The following is a 14,299-nucleotide window of genomic DNA, read 5'->3' as shown; positions in this document are numbered from 1 at the left end:
GGACAGACAGAATCCTGTTATTGCAAAGACCGTGACCACACAGGGCCTCATGCCTGTCCTTGCAGGAAGGTCCCTTGGGGCCACCTCTCAGACACAAGGCCAGCCTCTGGCGCTGGAGCAAAGGGCTCTCCCCTAGGAGCTGTGTGGCTGGGGAGATCAGCCCTTAATTGCTGAGTGCAGTCCTGTTCCTGGTCTGAAGCTATTTCCTCAGAGGCCTTGGGCAGAGTTTACATTCCTGGGATGAGCATCTACTTTCTAGGCAGCGTGGAACAGATACAGGAGAAGAGAAATAATATTTGGACACCGGTAACCTGCGATCAGCAACATCCTCCTGCATATGGGAGAAACATCAAGCTGGCTGGGGTCACAGTTGCTTGCTTTGCCCTCTGCCATGCTCCTCCCCAGGGGGCCAAATCTGCCCTCCCCCAGCCGCAGGACAGGACTGGAGGTCGATGCTATAAATGCACCAGCATGTCCCTCACGCCGCCTCCCACTCGGCCCTGGGGAGCAGTGTTACGCACTTTGGGAATAAGGGACAGAGGCAGCTCAAGAAACTGGCCAGGGATGTAAGGCAAATAGAGACATTTCCTTAAAGAGCAAATGCCTCCCCTACAGTGAGCCCCATGCAGCAGCTGCTGACTGAAAGCATCACCTCGAATATGCCACTGCCTGCCTGGGCCACCTCTCTGCCCTGCTCACAGAGCTGAGGAAGAAGGTGGGTTGGGAATGATGGTGTGTCCTTGCTGTGGGTGAGCCCTGGCTGTCAAGTGGGGAAGGCCAGCCCTGGCACCCAGCTGCAAGCATGCCATTGCACAGCCCTGCCAGGGAACAGGGTTACCTCCATGACTCCTACACCTTCAGGGTGAGGGGCAAGAGCAGGGCCCCTGGCTGCCCATGAGCACTGAAAAAGCCCGGAGCAAGCAGCTGCTCTTCCCTACAAAACCTCATCCTGCTCATTGCAGGCAAGGTCCCTCCTAAGTAATCTTTTCCATAAAACAGCCCCATTTCAGCATCAGAGTTCTCTCACGGGCATCTTATCCCCTGTAAAATCCCACCTTTGGTATCTCACATGGAAAGAACACAACAAAAACTTGTCCCTGAATCATTCTTAAGCTGACTGTAGCCAGGACCTCCTGTGTCACCCCTAAGCCCTCAGAGAACACCTCTGACATCCTCAGGGCATTATTTTTGTTCTGCTGTTATTTAAGACACAGGACTCAGTCTCACCAAAGCTATAGGCATCTACCAAGAGAAGGCAAAACCACCCATCATCCTGTGCCTGGCACAGTCACCCTCGTGTGTTTGATCCCAGTAGGCAAGAACTCCACCAGCAGCTCCCTCTGTCCTGCACTGTGACGGGACTCCTGAGTTCAAAGCAGCATGAAGATGTAGGGCACTGGGCTCCTCACACCTGCCCATCATCTCAGAGCCCCCAGGTCTCACCCTCGCTGTTTCATTGGACTGCTTTCTCTGCTTCTGTGATCTCTTCTTAGAGAGTCTCCTAAGCTCCACTATCAGTGAGCCAGTCTACAGCTAGCACTGAGATAAATCAGGTCAACAATCTGCAGTTTGTGTCTCCACAGTGAGAATGAGGATGGGAATGGTCTGGCTGGGGCATCCCCAGCTCCAGCCTCGTGGCACAGAGGGAACCCAGGCCTCTCTCTCAGGAGACTGCTGCTGACTTCTGAGAAATGCAGGGCTCTCCAGTGCCCTTGTAGGCAAGCAGAGCTGCACCAGTGACCCCTGAACAGCCAGTGCTGCTCCTCAAGGAAACAGCTTGCAAACAACCTGCCTGAGCACCTGGGCCCTGAAGGGTTCCTCAGAGCTGTGCTGCAGCAGCTCCAACTCTGAGATGCCCTCGGCAGCACATCCCCTGTCCCTGGCGGCTGCCTGCGGTGGCGTCAGTGCCTCTCCCAGCCCAGGTGCGCAGGGGGATGTGTTTGCTGAGGGGGAGGCTGACAATAGGGGGAAATGGGCCGGGCTGTGCACCCCAATGGAGGTGGCTCACAGCCCCGGCCACTGCTGCCCGCGGCAGGCGGAAGCGTCCGGCCTTAGTCAGCCCCGGCCGCACGTGGCAGGAACTCTGCTGTTTGTTTTGGTTCCTGGGGAGGGGAGCTCAGCCTCCCTGGGGACCCACAACCAAAACTTCAGGCACCTGACAGTCCAGTCCCGTGCCTGGGGACATCAGGGTCTGGTCAGGGGCACTGCAGGCTCACCTAGGTCAGACATGGGTTTTGGAGGGGCATGGGATGAGCACCAGCACTGCCTGAGAGCACTCCAGGCAGAGAACCCAGGCAAGGGGAATCCTTGGCAAGCCTGGGTACTGCTCTCAGACAGAAATCCCTCATGAGGGTAGGGATGATGCTACCAAGAAGGATGTCCCTGAGACTGCCAGACCCAAGCCCTGGGAAGCTGTGTTCCTCTTCCAGCCAGTGTTCCAGGAACAGATCAACACTGGCAGACTCAGTGCCACTCAGCTTAGCGCTCAGTGGCCAGTGGCTAGGCAGCCCCACGCTGCAGGGACTGACCAGGCCACGGGTGTTTGCAGTCCTGGAGCAGGGTGAGGCACTGGATAGCCACACCACAGCCCCAAGCATACGTGGGCACCTACAGGTAAGCGTTCTGTCAGCAAGCACAGTTACTGTGCCAAAACAACAGCCCCATACACACAAAGTGCCGAGAGACGAGAGCAGAAAGCAGAGACACAGCAACCACAGCGCAGCTCACCCTGCTCTGTCCAAGTTCCTCTCCTGAAGCCCTGGGTGGGAGCTGCGTCTTCAAATCCCAGAAAGCCTGCAGGAATTTCTCTCCAGCAGCTGTAGAGTGCTGTGCTTGGGAAAAACCAGGCTGAGGGCAGGATGGACTGGTGCAGCAGTGTGCACGACCTTCTGCCAGCAGCAGAGACAGAACACCCTGGGCCCGCACCAGCTGGAGGCACAGGGTACAGCAACCGTGGGAGGGGTGAGATTCTCCCAGCAGGAGCAGAGCAGCCCTCTCCTCAGCAAAGAGACAGAAGTTACTTTTCCACCAGAGAACCAAGCATATTCTGCACATTTATCACATTTCATCTACCCTGGGGAAAGGGCAGTGAGCACTGAAGGGAGAAGAGAGGCTCACAGGCACAAAGCAGCTGCTGCTCTGCTGCCCCTTGTCTCCAGCTTTCCCAGCCCAGCCGGTCGGTGGGCAGGGGCTGCCAGGCGCTTTTCTCCCCTGCCAAACTGGAACCCAATCCACACCCAGCCCAGAGCTTCTGGCCGCTTATCATGTGGATGCAGTTCTCCTGTTTTTAGTTGTCATAATATTGACACAAAGCAAAATAATAGTGATGGCAAGACTCTGCCTGGCTCTGGAAGGCAAATAGGCAAGGAGACGGGGAGTAGCAGACTCCACTATTGTGTGGGACAGGGCAGCCGCCAGAGCTGCTTCCAAGCTCCGCTCCTCAGCATCACTCCTGCTGATAAGGGGGGCATGTGGGATGCGGGCGGAGGGGGATGTAAGCTCCGCAGCACACTCTCCCTGCTGAGGAGAGTGAACGTGTGTATCGGCAGGACTTCATCCCTGAGGCTTTCCTAGAATGTGGGTGGAGGAGTGGCTCATCTCTCCCTTTCCCTGAAACCTGGCAGCCGCTGAATAGCTGCCATCACCCGCAGCAGACAATGAGCAAAGCGAGCCCGGGGCCAGCTGCAGCGCTGGGAGCTCATGAGCAGAGGAACTGCGGGGAGCTGGCTGGTGACCAGGAAGCATCCCAGACTGCTGGTGTCACAGACCCCTTGGTGACCACAAAGCGTCCGGCCCGCACTTTGTCTCGCTCCAAGGGCCTGGCTTCCTGCAGCCACACCAGGTTTGCTCCGGGGTTTCTCTGAAGCCAGCTCAGAGGGATGAGCCCCCAGCAGCACCTCCTCTGTGGCCCAGCCGGCCTGCCGTGCACCCTCAAAGTGGTGGCAGGGCCACAGCCAACACCTGCATGGTGCCATTGAGCTTTCTGAGCTCTTGTGCCTTGGGTGGCAGCAAAAAAAGGGTATGAAGGTCCAGGACACTAATAGCAATGCTGAGGACAACAGCTCCTACCCAGCACTGTAGCATGCTCCCTCGTCCCTTTCTAGATCTTGTTTTCCTACATGACATGCAGTGACTTCCCACACTTCCCTCACCTCTTCCTGACCAGCCTGGCCTTTGAACCAGCTGCCTCCAGCTGCCTGTATCACGAGGGGAGACCTGGGCTAGTGCCATAGATGAATGAGTTGACGAGTGAGGCTCCACATCCAGGGCAGGCATTTAGACGCCAGCTTCCCATGCCTCTCCCAAGGGCTGGGAAGAGCAAGAGGCAACCCAGCCTGGGCTGCTTCCACAACAAGCCCTAGAAAAACCTTCATGCTTCCCAGCCTTGGTCTCTATTTTTAAGGCTCCTAAAAGGAGGGGGGAGCAAATTACAAACTTGCTGGCAGGAGAGATGGTCCCTGGGCCGGATTCAGAACCGCCTACTCATTTTCCATAGGGATTGTGGACTCCATCGGTACCGCAAGGGCCTGGCCATGGGCTGGGCCTGCCTGTGTGTGCTGTGCTGACGTGAGGATGAGACAGCAGCCATTTTCCAGGCAGAGACAAGCGCACGTACACGCCAGCGGCCAAGCCAGGAGCTGCACCGAATCCTTTGTTAACCTGAGGTACTGAATCCATCCTGTTATTCCCCTTAGCAATCCCCGCCTGTTATCCCTGGCCACCCAGGCAGTTATGGCAGCCAGGCTTTCCTGACACTGACCAGTTTAGGAGACAGTTGTTACCAGAGTCATCAGCGAAGAGGAGCAGAACACGTGCCCTGGTACCTTCAGACGTGAATTTCAAGCATGCCAAAACTGCTGATGACTCAGACTACGTGTGTGTGCGCCTGAAAAGCCACAGAGCTCAGCTTTACAGCTACTCACGTACCTGCATTTGATCAGCAGCTGTTTGTTTGGGCTTTTTGTCTTCTTTCCCTGGAAGTTTGAGTTTTAAACACGCATTCCACACTCAGTTCAGCTCATCATTTCCATCCCCTTCATCTACTAAGTGACCTACTTTCTCCCCTGTAGCACACAGAAAACATTGGTTTGGGCTCCCTTCAGCAGATTCATCCCTGCCTCTATGTCTGACTGCAAGAGCTTTGGTCTTGACTTGTTTTTGTCTCAGGCCTTTGAGCATGAGTTTTCCAAAGAGCAATCACATCACACCAAAGATACCTTAGTGCATCCTTCCCCTTAGACTGTGCTTTGTGTTCCCTCCTCACCCATGCACTGTGACCTTTAATTCACCCACTTGTGCTCAGCAAGTGGCTTAGGCACCCAGCAGTAATGCTGCTTCTCCCCATGTCACCCACCCAGCCTTCACAGTCCACACCGAGCTGACAGCCCGCCCTGCTGCTCCTGCTGGGCCATGGCTCAGCTGGCTCTCCTCTGCTGGATCCTTTTCCTTGCCTATGCTGAGTGTGAGCAGCTCACTTTGCTTACCCAACTCTTGCAGATGAGTCCAATTACTAGAGTTCAGCAAACTGATTCCCCTCCCTGGCATTTTATCCAGCCCACTTATCCGCTGAGAGTTTCTAATCCAAACAGCCTCCCAGCACACGATGTTCCAGTGCTCCAGGCTCTACCCAGCCTCTGTCCTGCCTTGTCCTCCCTCACATGAGCCCTTGGGGGCTGACATTCAGCCCGCAGGGATACAGAATTCCCTGGGTGGAGGGAAGCAGTGTCTCCAGCAGTCAGCCCTGATGGTACAGAGCAGGATACCATCCTGGCTAGGCTGGCAGCTCTCCAAGGAGGTGAGACAGTTTTCAGCTCCTCTGCAGACCCATAAAACGTGCTGCCATGCTCGGCTGGCCAGCTCATTCCCTGCTCAGCTCTTTTGTCCACATCACCAGCACTGTTTGCAGTTGTGTCAGCTTCCTTGCTTGTTTGCACACCAGCTGGGAAGCTGCAGCCACCAACTCTGCCCAGGGTACACTCGGGAAGGAGGGTGGGCTGTGCAGGAGAGAGCTCCCTGTGGCTGTGACAGACAGGGGTCCTGCTCCTTAACACCCAGCAGTCGTGGACCACCAGGTGAGACTCCTTCCTGCTGAACGGGTTGCACTTCCCCACCCCCCATCACTTCTGCTAGGGGCAGTGAGATTTTAGCAGAGTACACCAGGGCATCAACATGCATCTTTCCTTCCCCACGTGCCCTACACTCCTTCTGCTGTCTTTGCTGCCACCCTTCCTCCTCAACCCCTCTTTTTCAGTCCTGCTGGGCAGTCCTTGTCTAACTCATCGGGTCCTGGCAGCAGTGCCTGGCTAATGACAGTCAGACATCTCGTAGCCATGGTCCCTCTGAGCAGCCTGGGGTTTGCCTCGCAGCTCTCCAGAGAGCCACAGGTTTTGGCTCAGCCCAGCTATGCAGAGCTAACAGCTCCTGAAATCCCCATTCAGAGGCTTTCATTCATGAAACACAAGGCAGCAGACCAAGTCCCCTCAAGGGACACCAGCTTGCCAGCTGCCTAAGCTAGCTGTGGCAGCAGTGCCCGCCAGAAAGTGCTGTAGGGAAAAGAACAGAAACAGCACAAACGGGAAAAGCTCTGCAGCCCGGCAAAGCGCTGGGAAAAAACTGTCCTGCAATAGTTACTGGGACCAAAGCAGGGAATGTAAACAGCCCAGCATCCACAAGGAGGTCATAACCTCAGAGCCCGGTTTCCCTTCCTCTTCTCCATCCTGTCTAATCTCCAAGAGCTGCTCTGTTTACTAGCAAGATAAGTAAACAAACAAAAGAAAACTCCAACACAGTGATTTTTATTTTTCTGGCCAACCCACAGGTCCCAGTCCCTGGGTGCACATGTGGGAGCTGTTTCTGCTCACCAAGGCAGCTGGCACACAGCACTGCAGGAGGAGCAGCAGGCAGCTGATGAGCACAGTCAGCCTCCCCAGCCCTGCCTGTGAAGGGCTGTGCAGAGGGGCAAAGGGAGAATGGGGTTTCCCGGCACAAATGGAGAGCTGGGAAGACCTGGCTTCGATCTATGCACTTTGGAAGAAAACATACACCTAAATGTGGGGAGAAGGAGGAGACAAGGCAGCAGGGAACCAGGACGAGCCCAGCTGGCACAGTGGGGCCCAGCACAGTGGACCCAATAGCTGGGCAAACCCTGTCACCCTCTACTGACTTTCTCCAGGGGCAAAGGATGGGACAAGCTCATCGCAGAGTGAAATTCTGACTTCCATCCAGGGCTGTACCACCCCTCATAGCCAAACCCAGATGTGTGGCCTTTTGCCAGGCACTGGAGGGATACAGTGAGCTTCCTTCCCCAGGCTGGGCTCTCTGGCTTCCAGGCACACAGGGGCACTTGAGGAAGCAGGAGGAAAAGAGAGGTATGGAAGGACTCTCAGCCCCCTGCAGGCTTTGGGTGACAAATCACCTGCATTAAGTCCTCAGAGCCAGCACACCAACTGCTGGGATTCTGCTGGGGACCCAACAGTCTCTGGACAGGAGCTGAGTGTAGGGTGATCCCTAAGCTAACCAAAAGCAAAAAGATGTCATGAACATCCAAGGCCCTACAGGCCTTGGCATGAAGCAATCCCTGAAAGCTCCCAGCATAAACCTGTTTGCTTTTATTTCCTAATCTCAAACAACAGGACACAGAGCAGAGCGATAGAGTAAAGCAGTAGCGCGATGAGAATTATTCATGGCTCCTGCCTGTTGCCTGAACACACCGCCCCAGGAACTAGACACAAAGGAGCTACATTCCTGCCTTATCCAGGGCCGGTTCTGGCTCTGCAAGAACAATTGGACTGCCAGGAACTGCGCCTTTCCCGGCCCGTTTGGTTTGGCTCTTTATCCGCCGCGCGCGGCGCTCCAAAGTAAACCCGGCCATGCGCCCCCTGGGCGGCCCCGCCCACTGCCGGACGCGCCTCTCATTGGCCGAGCCGCCGCCGGAGGGCGGGCACAGCTCGGCAGTCTCCGCCAATGAGGCGGTGGGAGGCCGGAAGCGGAAGTACAGCCGCCATGCCGGGTGCCGCCGAGCGCGGCTCGGAGCTCTCCGAGCAAATCGAGGCCTTCGCGGCGCGGCTGCGGCGGGGCGGGGAGCGGCCGCGCTCCGAGGACACGGCGCGCCAGACGCTCTCGCTGCTGCGGAAGATCGTCGGGAACGGGCGATGGAGCCGGGCCGGTGAGGACCAGGCGGCGGCGGGCGAACGCAGCGCTTTCTCCGGGCGGGTGCGGCTCCCCCGGCGGCGGGGCGAGACGCGGGAGGGCTGTCGCACCCCGGTCGCGGCTGTCGGGTGCGGAGGGATCCGCAGAGCCGGGGCAGGCTCGATGCGGTGCCGCTGGCGCTGCGGCTCCCGGGAGCTGAGGCCTCGCTAGCAGCCACCAGCGGATTCTCAGAGCTCTTCCCAGCCTGCTGTGCTCAGGGCGGCATTACCTGAGGAGCTGCCTTGCCCCAGCCTTGCTCTCCCCTCAGCGGCGTCAGTCCGAGCACGGACCCTTCCAGCAGCATGTAGTTTCCTCTTTCAGAGGAAAGACCAAATGCGCTGCTGATTCTGTGTTGTGTTCAAGCGTGTCCGACTGCAAAAGGCACCAGTGGAACCGGCTGCTTTGTGAGAGGCTCTCTGCTCTCCCCTCCCTGTTGTTTCTTGGTGCTGTGGTCTTTGTGCCGGAGCAGCTGCTGGCCCTGGGGTGTTGAGGGGGGTGCACTGGTTTAATGCTCACATGGGCTTGCTCTGGGCAGCGATAAGCAAAGCCCTCCCCTCTTTTAGGGGAGCTCATGGATCTGATCCGGACAGAGGGCCAGAGGATGACGGCAGCCCAGCCGTCGGAGACAACGGTGGGCAACATGGTGCGACGGGTATTGAAGGTCATTCGTGAGGAATATGGCAGGTAAAGTGCCCCTCTTGCTCCCTGTATCTCTCTGAAAGCCCAGAACTGGCCTTTAAGTTGCTTCTGTAAAAGTCCTTTAGTTTCCATCACCCCCTTTTCCCACCTCTCCTAGAGAGGGATTCAGGGAGTTTAATGCCAAAGGAAACCCTGTTGTTTCCACTGTGGGAGATGACATTTCCTCTTTAGAAACCACTTGGTGTATGTCTTGTGAGTGCGTAAGAACAGTCTGTACCCTGGGCCTGGGTTGTTCTGTCTGTACCCAGGGGGGTCCATCCCACTGGAGCAGTAGCCTTCAGCCTGCTCCTTGTCTGTGGACAGCAGTGCTTGCAGATGGCTCAAGGAGGCACTTTCTGGCAGAGATTTGGGTGTTTTTCTGCCAAGACAGCTATGAAAGCTCTTTGGTGTGGCATGGTGTGCCTCCTGTGGGTGGCTTTCCTTCCTGTCTCTTCACACCCAGGTGTGCCCCACTGTGGGTTCAGTGCTCGGCCTGGCTGCAGCCCTGTGCTCTTTCCCAAGGCTGAAGAGGCCACTTCTCTCCACAGGCTTCACGGGCGCAGTGAGGAAAGTGACCAGCAAGAATCCCTGCACAAACTCCTGACTTCTGGAGGACTGAGTGAAGATTTCAGGACCCCTTACCCCTCTCTGAGAGCTAATGTTATTGAAGCTATTAATGAGATGCTGATTGAGCTAGGTACGTATGGGTCTGAATTGCTCCTGAGTGAAGATTCTTATGAGATGAGACTGATGCTTTCCCCTTCTCTAAGTGAAAATAAAACAATAAGGACCTGAGAGGCTTAATCTGAAGGAACCAAGGGACTGAAGCCCTGCTGCGCTCAGGACTTAGTTTCAAGTCCTCTTTGGCTTTTGGGGAGATGGGTAGATTGTGGAAGGAGCAATATTAGGGGACTGTAGGCCTGCACTCTTGGTCTTCTGGGAACTCTTGAGTCCTCTGAAGAAGAGTCTAAAATCCCTGTGCGTATAAACCTGATCCTTGTCACAAAGAACTGTGATACAATTTTCTTTTTCCTGTGATACTTGTGACAAATCAGGCATCCCACACACCTTCTGAGGCCCAAGTTGTCCTGCTATTGAACTACAAAACTGTTGAAGTTTTGTGGGCCTGGTGGTTATCTGGAGTAGTATTGACACAATCCACTCCCCTCGCAATGAATTTTTCAGTACAGCTATTTTTATGTATGGGGAGGGTATAGCTAGGGAGCATGGGACATTCAAAGGCCAACTTCTTGGTTCCACTCCACTGACAGAAAGAGTGGGGAGAAAAGCTGCTCCTGCTCTACCAGTGCTAATAACATTGCTTTAGTGAAAAATGATCTTGTTGGAGGACAGTCCTAGCAGCACAAACATTGCTTTTGCTGGCTGCTTTTTCACCCACATCTTCCTTCCATTCCAGAGGGCACCACTGATAACATTGCAATGCAGGCACTGGAGCACATCCACTCCAATGAGGTGATCATGACCATTGGCTACTCACGGACTGTTGAGGCCTTCCTGAAGGAAGCCGCCCGCAAGCGCAAGTTCCAGGTCATCGTGGCCGAGTGTGCGCCCTTCTGCCAGGTGAGGCATGGGCTGGCTGTTCCATATTGTCCCCACATTCTTACTGAAATCTTGTGTCTGCAATCAAGATGAACATTATGGAAATTCCTCTGCAGCTGAGAGATTGGAGACAGCTTGTTATCCTATCCCAGCATCCTTGAGTTGAAAGGCTGTGTTCAGGTTTCATCACTTGGTATTTTTGCAGTTCAGACAAGAATTGAGTGCTGATATCTTTATAGTTGCACTGCAGAAGCTGTCACAGGAACCAATTGGACTCTCCCTCTTTTTAGGGTCATGAAATGGCTGTCCGACTGTCTAAAGAGAATATTGAAACTACTGTCATGAGTGATGCAGCTATTTTTGCTGTCATGTCTCGAGTCAACAAGGTAAGGAGGGCTCCACTGGAGGAGGGAGTTCATGGCAGGTTGGGTTCTTAGGCCTCTCAAATCAGCTGCACGTCCCAGCAGTGATGCATGTGTTTCTTCACTGAAGACTCATAATTGTAATGATCCCTGTTTGTTCACTGCTGGGGTGAAGATTGAGTGTGGAACTCCAAGTCATTATGATGACTGACTGAATGGTAATAGGTTTTTCTGGCTTAGTGGCTACAGGTACAAGAGAGCCTCAAGGATTAACCTCAGTTTTCAAAGGAGATAGAACAAAAAGCAGCATTTCCAAAGGGAAGAAACACCCCTTTCCCTGAAACACAAGATGACTGATGAAGGGAATCATTAAGGTTTGGTCTTGTTAAACAGACCTGTTCTGTACTTTTGTAGAGATGAAAACTCGGCACCCCAAAGTGGGGGGAAAAAAAGTACTTGTAACATATTAAAATCCAGCCACATCAATTCTTATCTATATTTTGAGCTGCTTTATATTATTCCCTCAACCATAATGCGAGGGAATTTTTGCAGTGAGTAGTCAAGTTACTTATACAAAGCTTACTTGTAGATTTGTAGAACAACAAGGGACCACAGCCCAGTTCCTGCTTGGTGTTCCCTGCAGTAGAACATACATTTGTCTTCTGAAGTTCTCTGTTCTGGCCTCTCTATGCTGGAGTCATGCTCTTGTTAGCAGGGAACATCTCAGTGCAGAGCCAGTGCCAGATGAAACAGATCAGGCATTCAGCTGCCTATAACTCCAGCTGCTGTCTGGCTGTACTGACACAGTCCTCCTCCAGCTCATCTGTCAGGGTCTGAGCCAGGAAGTGTTCCTTCCCCAGTCTGCTGTGGAACATGCTATCCAATTCTGATTTGCCCTTTTAAGGTCATCATCGGTACAAAGACAATCCTGGCCAATGGCGCCCTGATAGCTGTGAGTGGGACTCACACTCTGGCACTGGCAGCTAAGCACCACTCCACTCCACTCATCGTGTGTGCCCCCATGTTCAAGCTTTCACCGCAGGTAAGTGCAGCAGCTCTTCAGGACTGCACCTGCTGGGGCTTTTACTTGTGGGAGCTTAGAGTGGAGAGCATCATCTGTCCCAAGGCAAGGTCAGTAAATGAGCCATCTCCCTCACCTAGTGCTGTTACTTCAGAAAGGAGATCTTCACCCAAATCTGGCCCACCTCAGGATCTCCTTGAAGCACCATCCTTTGCCACATGTGCAAAGTACATTGGGTATAAGGATGTAGACCACTGCCTAGACTGATGAGACTGGCATTGCCACACTTATTTTTCCTCAGTCCTGACAGATTTCATTTTGTACCATTAGTGAAAGGCAGAGGATGTAGAATGAGACATTCAGAACTCATTCTTACACTCAGTACTTTTCCAATATTGTCAGATGAAGTTGCAGACTGAGGAAGTCACTCCTCCAGTTGACTAGGCTTTGATAAGGGCAGCCACGTCATAGAAGGCTCTAAAAGCTTTGAGGAAAAAACTTGCACCTGTAAATGTTGGAGAGGTTCTATATGCGAGCACTATGTAATTATTGTAAACAGAGTTAGTATCACCTGGCAAGTCATTTCCTCTACATTAGTTCCTTCCATCAGTGCCAGGATCTGTTTTCACAAGGATAATCAAATAGGGTTTTTTCCCTGATCTTCCTGTACTCTTTCTCATTTAGTTCCCTAATGAAGAAGATTCATTCCACAAGTTTGTGTCACCACAGGAAGTGCTGCCATTCACAGAAGGTACTGGTTATTCTTTATACATCTGGTCAGGTTGGTTCAGATTATATATATTTAACTCATATAAAAAATTAAACATCAGACTATGTTCTAATCCAAGACAGAAAATCTTTTTTTACTGAATTTGACAGAAGAGAGTGCTGTGAACCATCCAGTTTTATAACTATATATTATGTAAAGTAGAGAAAAAGGATTTCGTTTGAACACTGTCTTTGCAGTTCTGCTTCTGCTCTGAAACAGTGTTTTATTGTAGGGTAGTGATAATGATTCCAGGTAAGTGGCAGTTTCCTGTGGGACTGGGCAGATGCCCAACACCAAGGACAGCTTCCCTTCTTTCCTATAAGTTCTTGAAACTTTGTTACATGATAATACAGCCATTGAAACAACAGTGTCTCTTGTCATGGGCTTCCCACACAAGCACCGTGTTTAGAAAGGCATCAGTGTCCAAGCCCATTTTCAGTTAGCAAAGTCTCTTTCAAAGCCTCATTTCTATGTGACAAAGACTTTTGAAATGAAGATATCAGGTGTGGCACCGGATTTAGTTTTGGCATTTTGAGCATTTCTTTAAATAATATCTTTGGCAGTATCAGGATTTTTGTATTACATAGTGGTAGGGTTTTTTTGGCAATTAGTCAGTCTGCGTCAGAGGGGATCTGGGGTTTCTACCAATAAAAATAACCAGGAACAGAGTTTTGCCATTCATTCAAGATTGCTGCATACCTGTAATTCAGTGACGTTAGTGAAGATGTTGGAAGGTATTCAGGATGTTCAAGTACTGACTTCAGGGTGGCATGTGCATAGCCAGTTTATTTAGGGACTCTAGAAGATGTGCAAAAGACTAAATGTACTTTGAGTTGCTTTGACTGATATTGCCACTGTTCACTTCACAGGGGAGATCCTGGCAAAAATCAATGTTCACTGCCCAGTGTTTGACTATGTCCCTCCGGAGCTCATTACTCTCTTCATTTCTAATATTGGGGGTAATGCACCTTCCTACATCTACCGCCTCATGAGCGAGCTCTACCATCCAGATGACTATGAACTCTAATGCTGTGAAGGACATCACTATTCACTCTTTTTATCTTTCTCTTTAGAAAGATACAACAGCTAATTAAAGTGTATGTTGCAAAGACAGGTTGCTGTGGGGAGCCAGTAGGGCATTTGCTCAGCAATGTCTTTCCTACCCAAAAGCAAGAGAAGGCAGAGCTCTTGTACAGGTTTTTATCATGTGCTGTGTCAGAAACCATGTGGTGCTGCTAACCCACTTCAATTATTAAATAGCAAGGCATATGTGTAACTCTGGGGCAGCTAAGCTGTTACTTCAAAGTATGCTGCAATAAAAGCTGTTTACAGTGATCTCACTGTTAAGCACATTTTCCATATGCAGTTGTTTTGTTTCTTTAACTAGCAGAAGTTTTACCAGTGCAGTGAGTTGCCTGCACTCTCTGCATGAGACAGTAGCAGGCTTTACAGTGTGTTTTCACATGTGAACGTGATAGGAATCCATCAACAGTTGTCTTCAAAATGGATATATAGCTATTTAAATTATTTAACTATTTAGTTATTTCTGTGGGGCTAGGTGGGGATTTAGAAATTTCTCACTCAAGAACACAAACTGCAAGGAGCTGGAGAAGCAGCTGGGTGTGTCATTCATTGCCAAGTTAAGTGTTTCTTGGTTCTAAGTTGGCCTATATATACTATGAAGCTGGTTGATCCTCATTCCAACCACTGCCGTGAACCCAA

At 52.2% G+C, this 14,299-nt stretch overlaps 1 protein-coding gene across 1 annotated transcript; it reads left to right on the top strand.

Annotated features, from left to right (window-relative positions):
* Positions 1-8,001: 8,001 nt before the first annotated feature.
* Positions 8,002-13,929, top strand: EIF2B2 (eukaryotic translation initiation factor 2B subunit beta; the record flags this gene model as incomplete). The annotated part of the gene is made up of 8 exons (XM_083864218.1): positions 8,002-8,164; positions 8,751-8,871; positions 9,414-9,562; positions 10,283-10,446; positions 10,716-10,811; positions 11,692-11,829; positions 12,493-12,559; positions 13,447-13,929. The coding sequence occupies 8 exons, from the start codon at positions 8,002-8,004 to the stop codon at positions 13,602-13,604; spliced, it is 1,056 nt and encodes a 351-aa protein (XP_083720344.1). The 3' UTR covers positions 13,605-13,929.
* Between the last annotated feature and the right edge of the window lie 370 nt (positions 13,930-14,299).

Source organism: Zosterops lateralis, assembly GCF_965231275.1.
Source record: "Zosterops lateralis genome assembly, chromosome: 6".
NCBI lineage: Eukaryota > Metazoa > Chordata > Aves > Passeriformes > Zosteropidae > Zosterops > Zosterops lateralis.
This window is presented reverse-complemented; position numbering and strand designations above follow the sequence as displayed.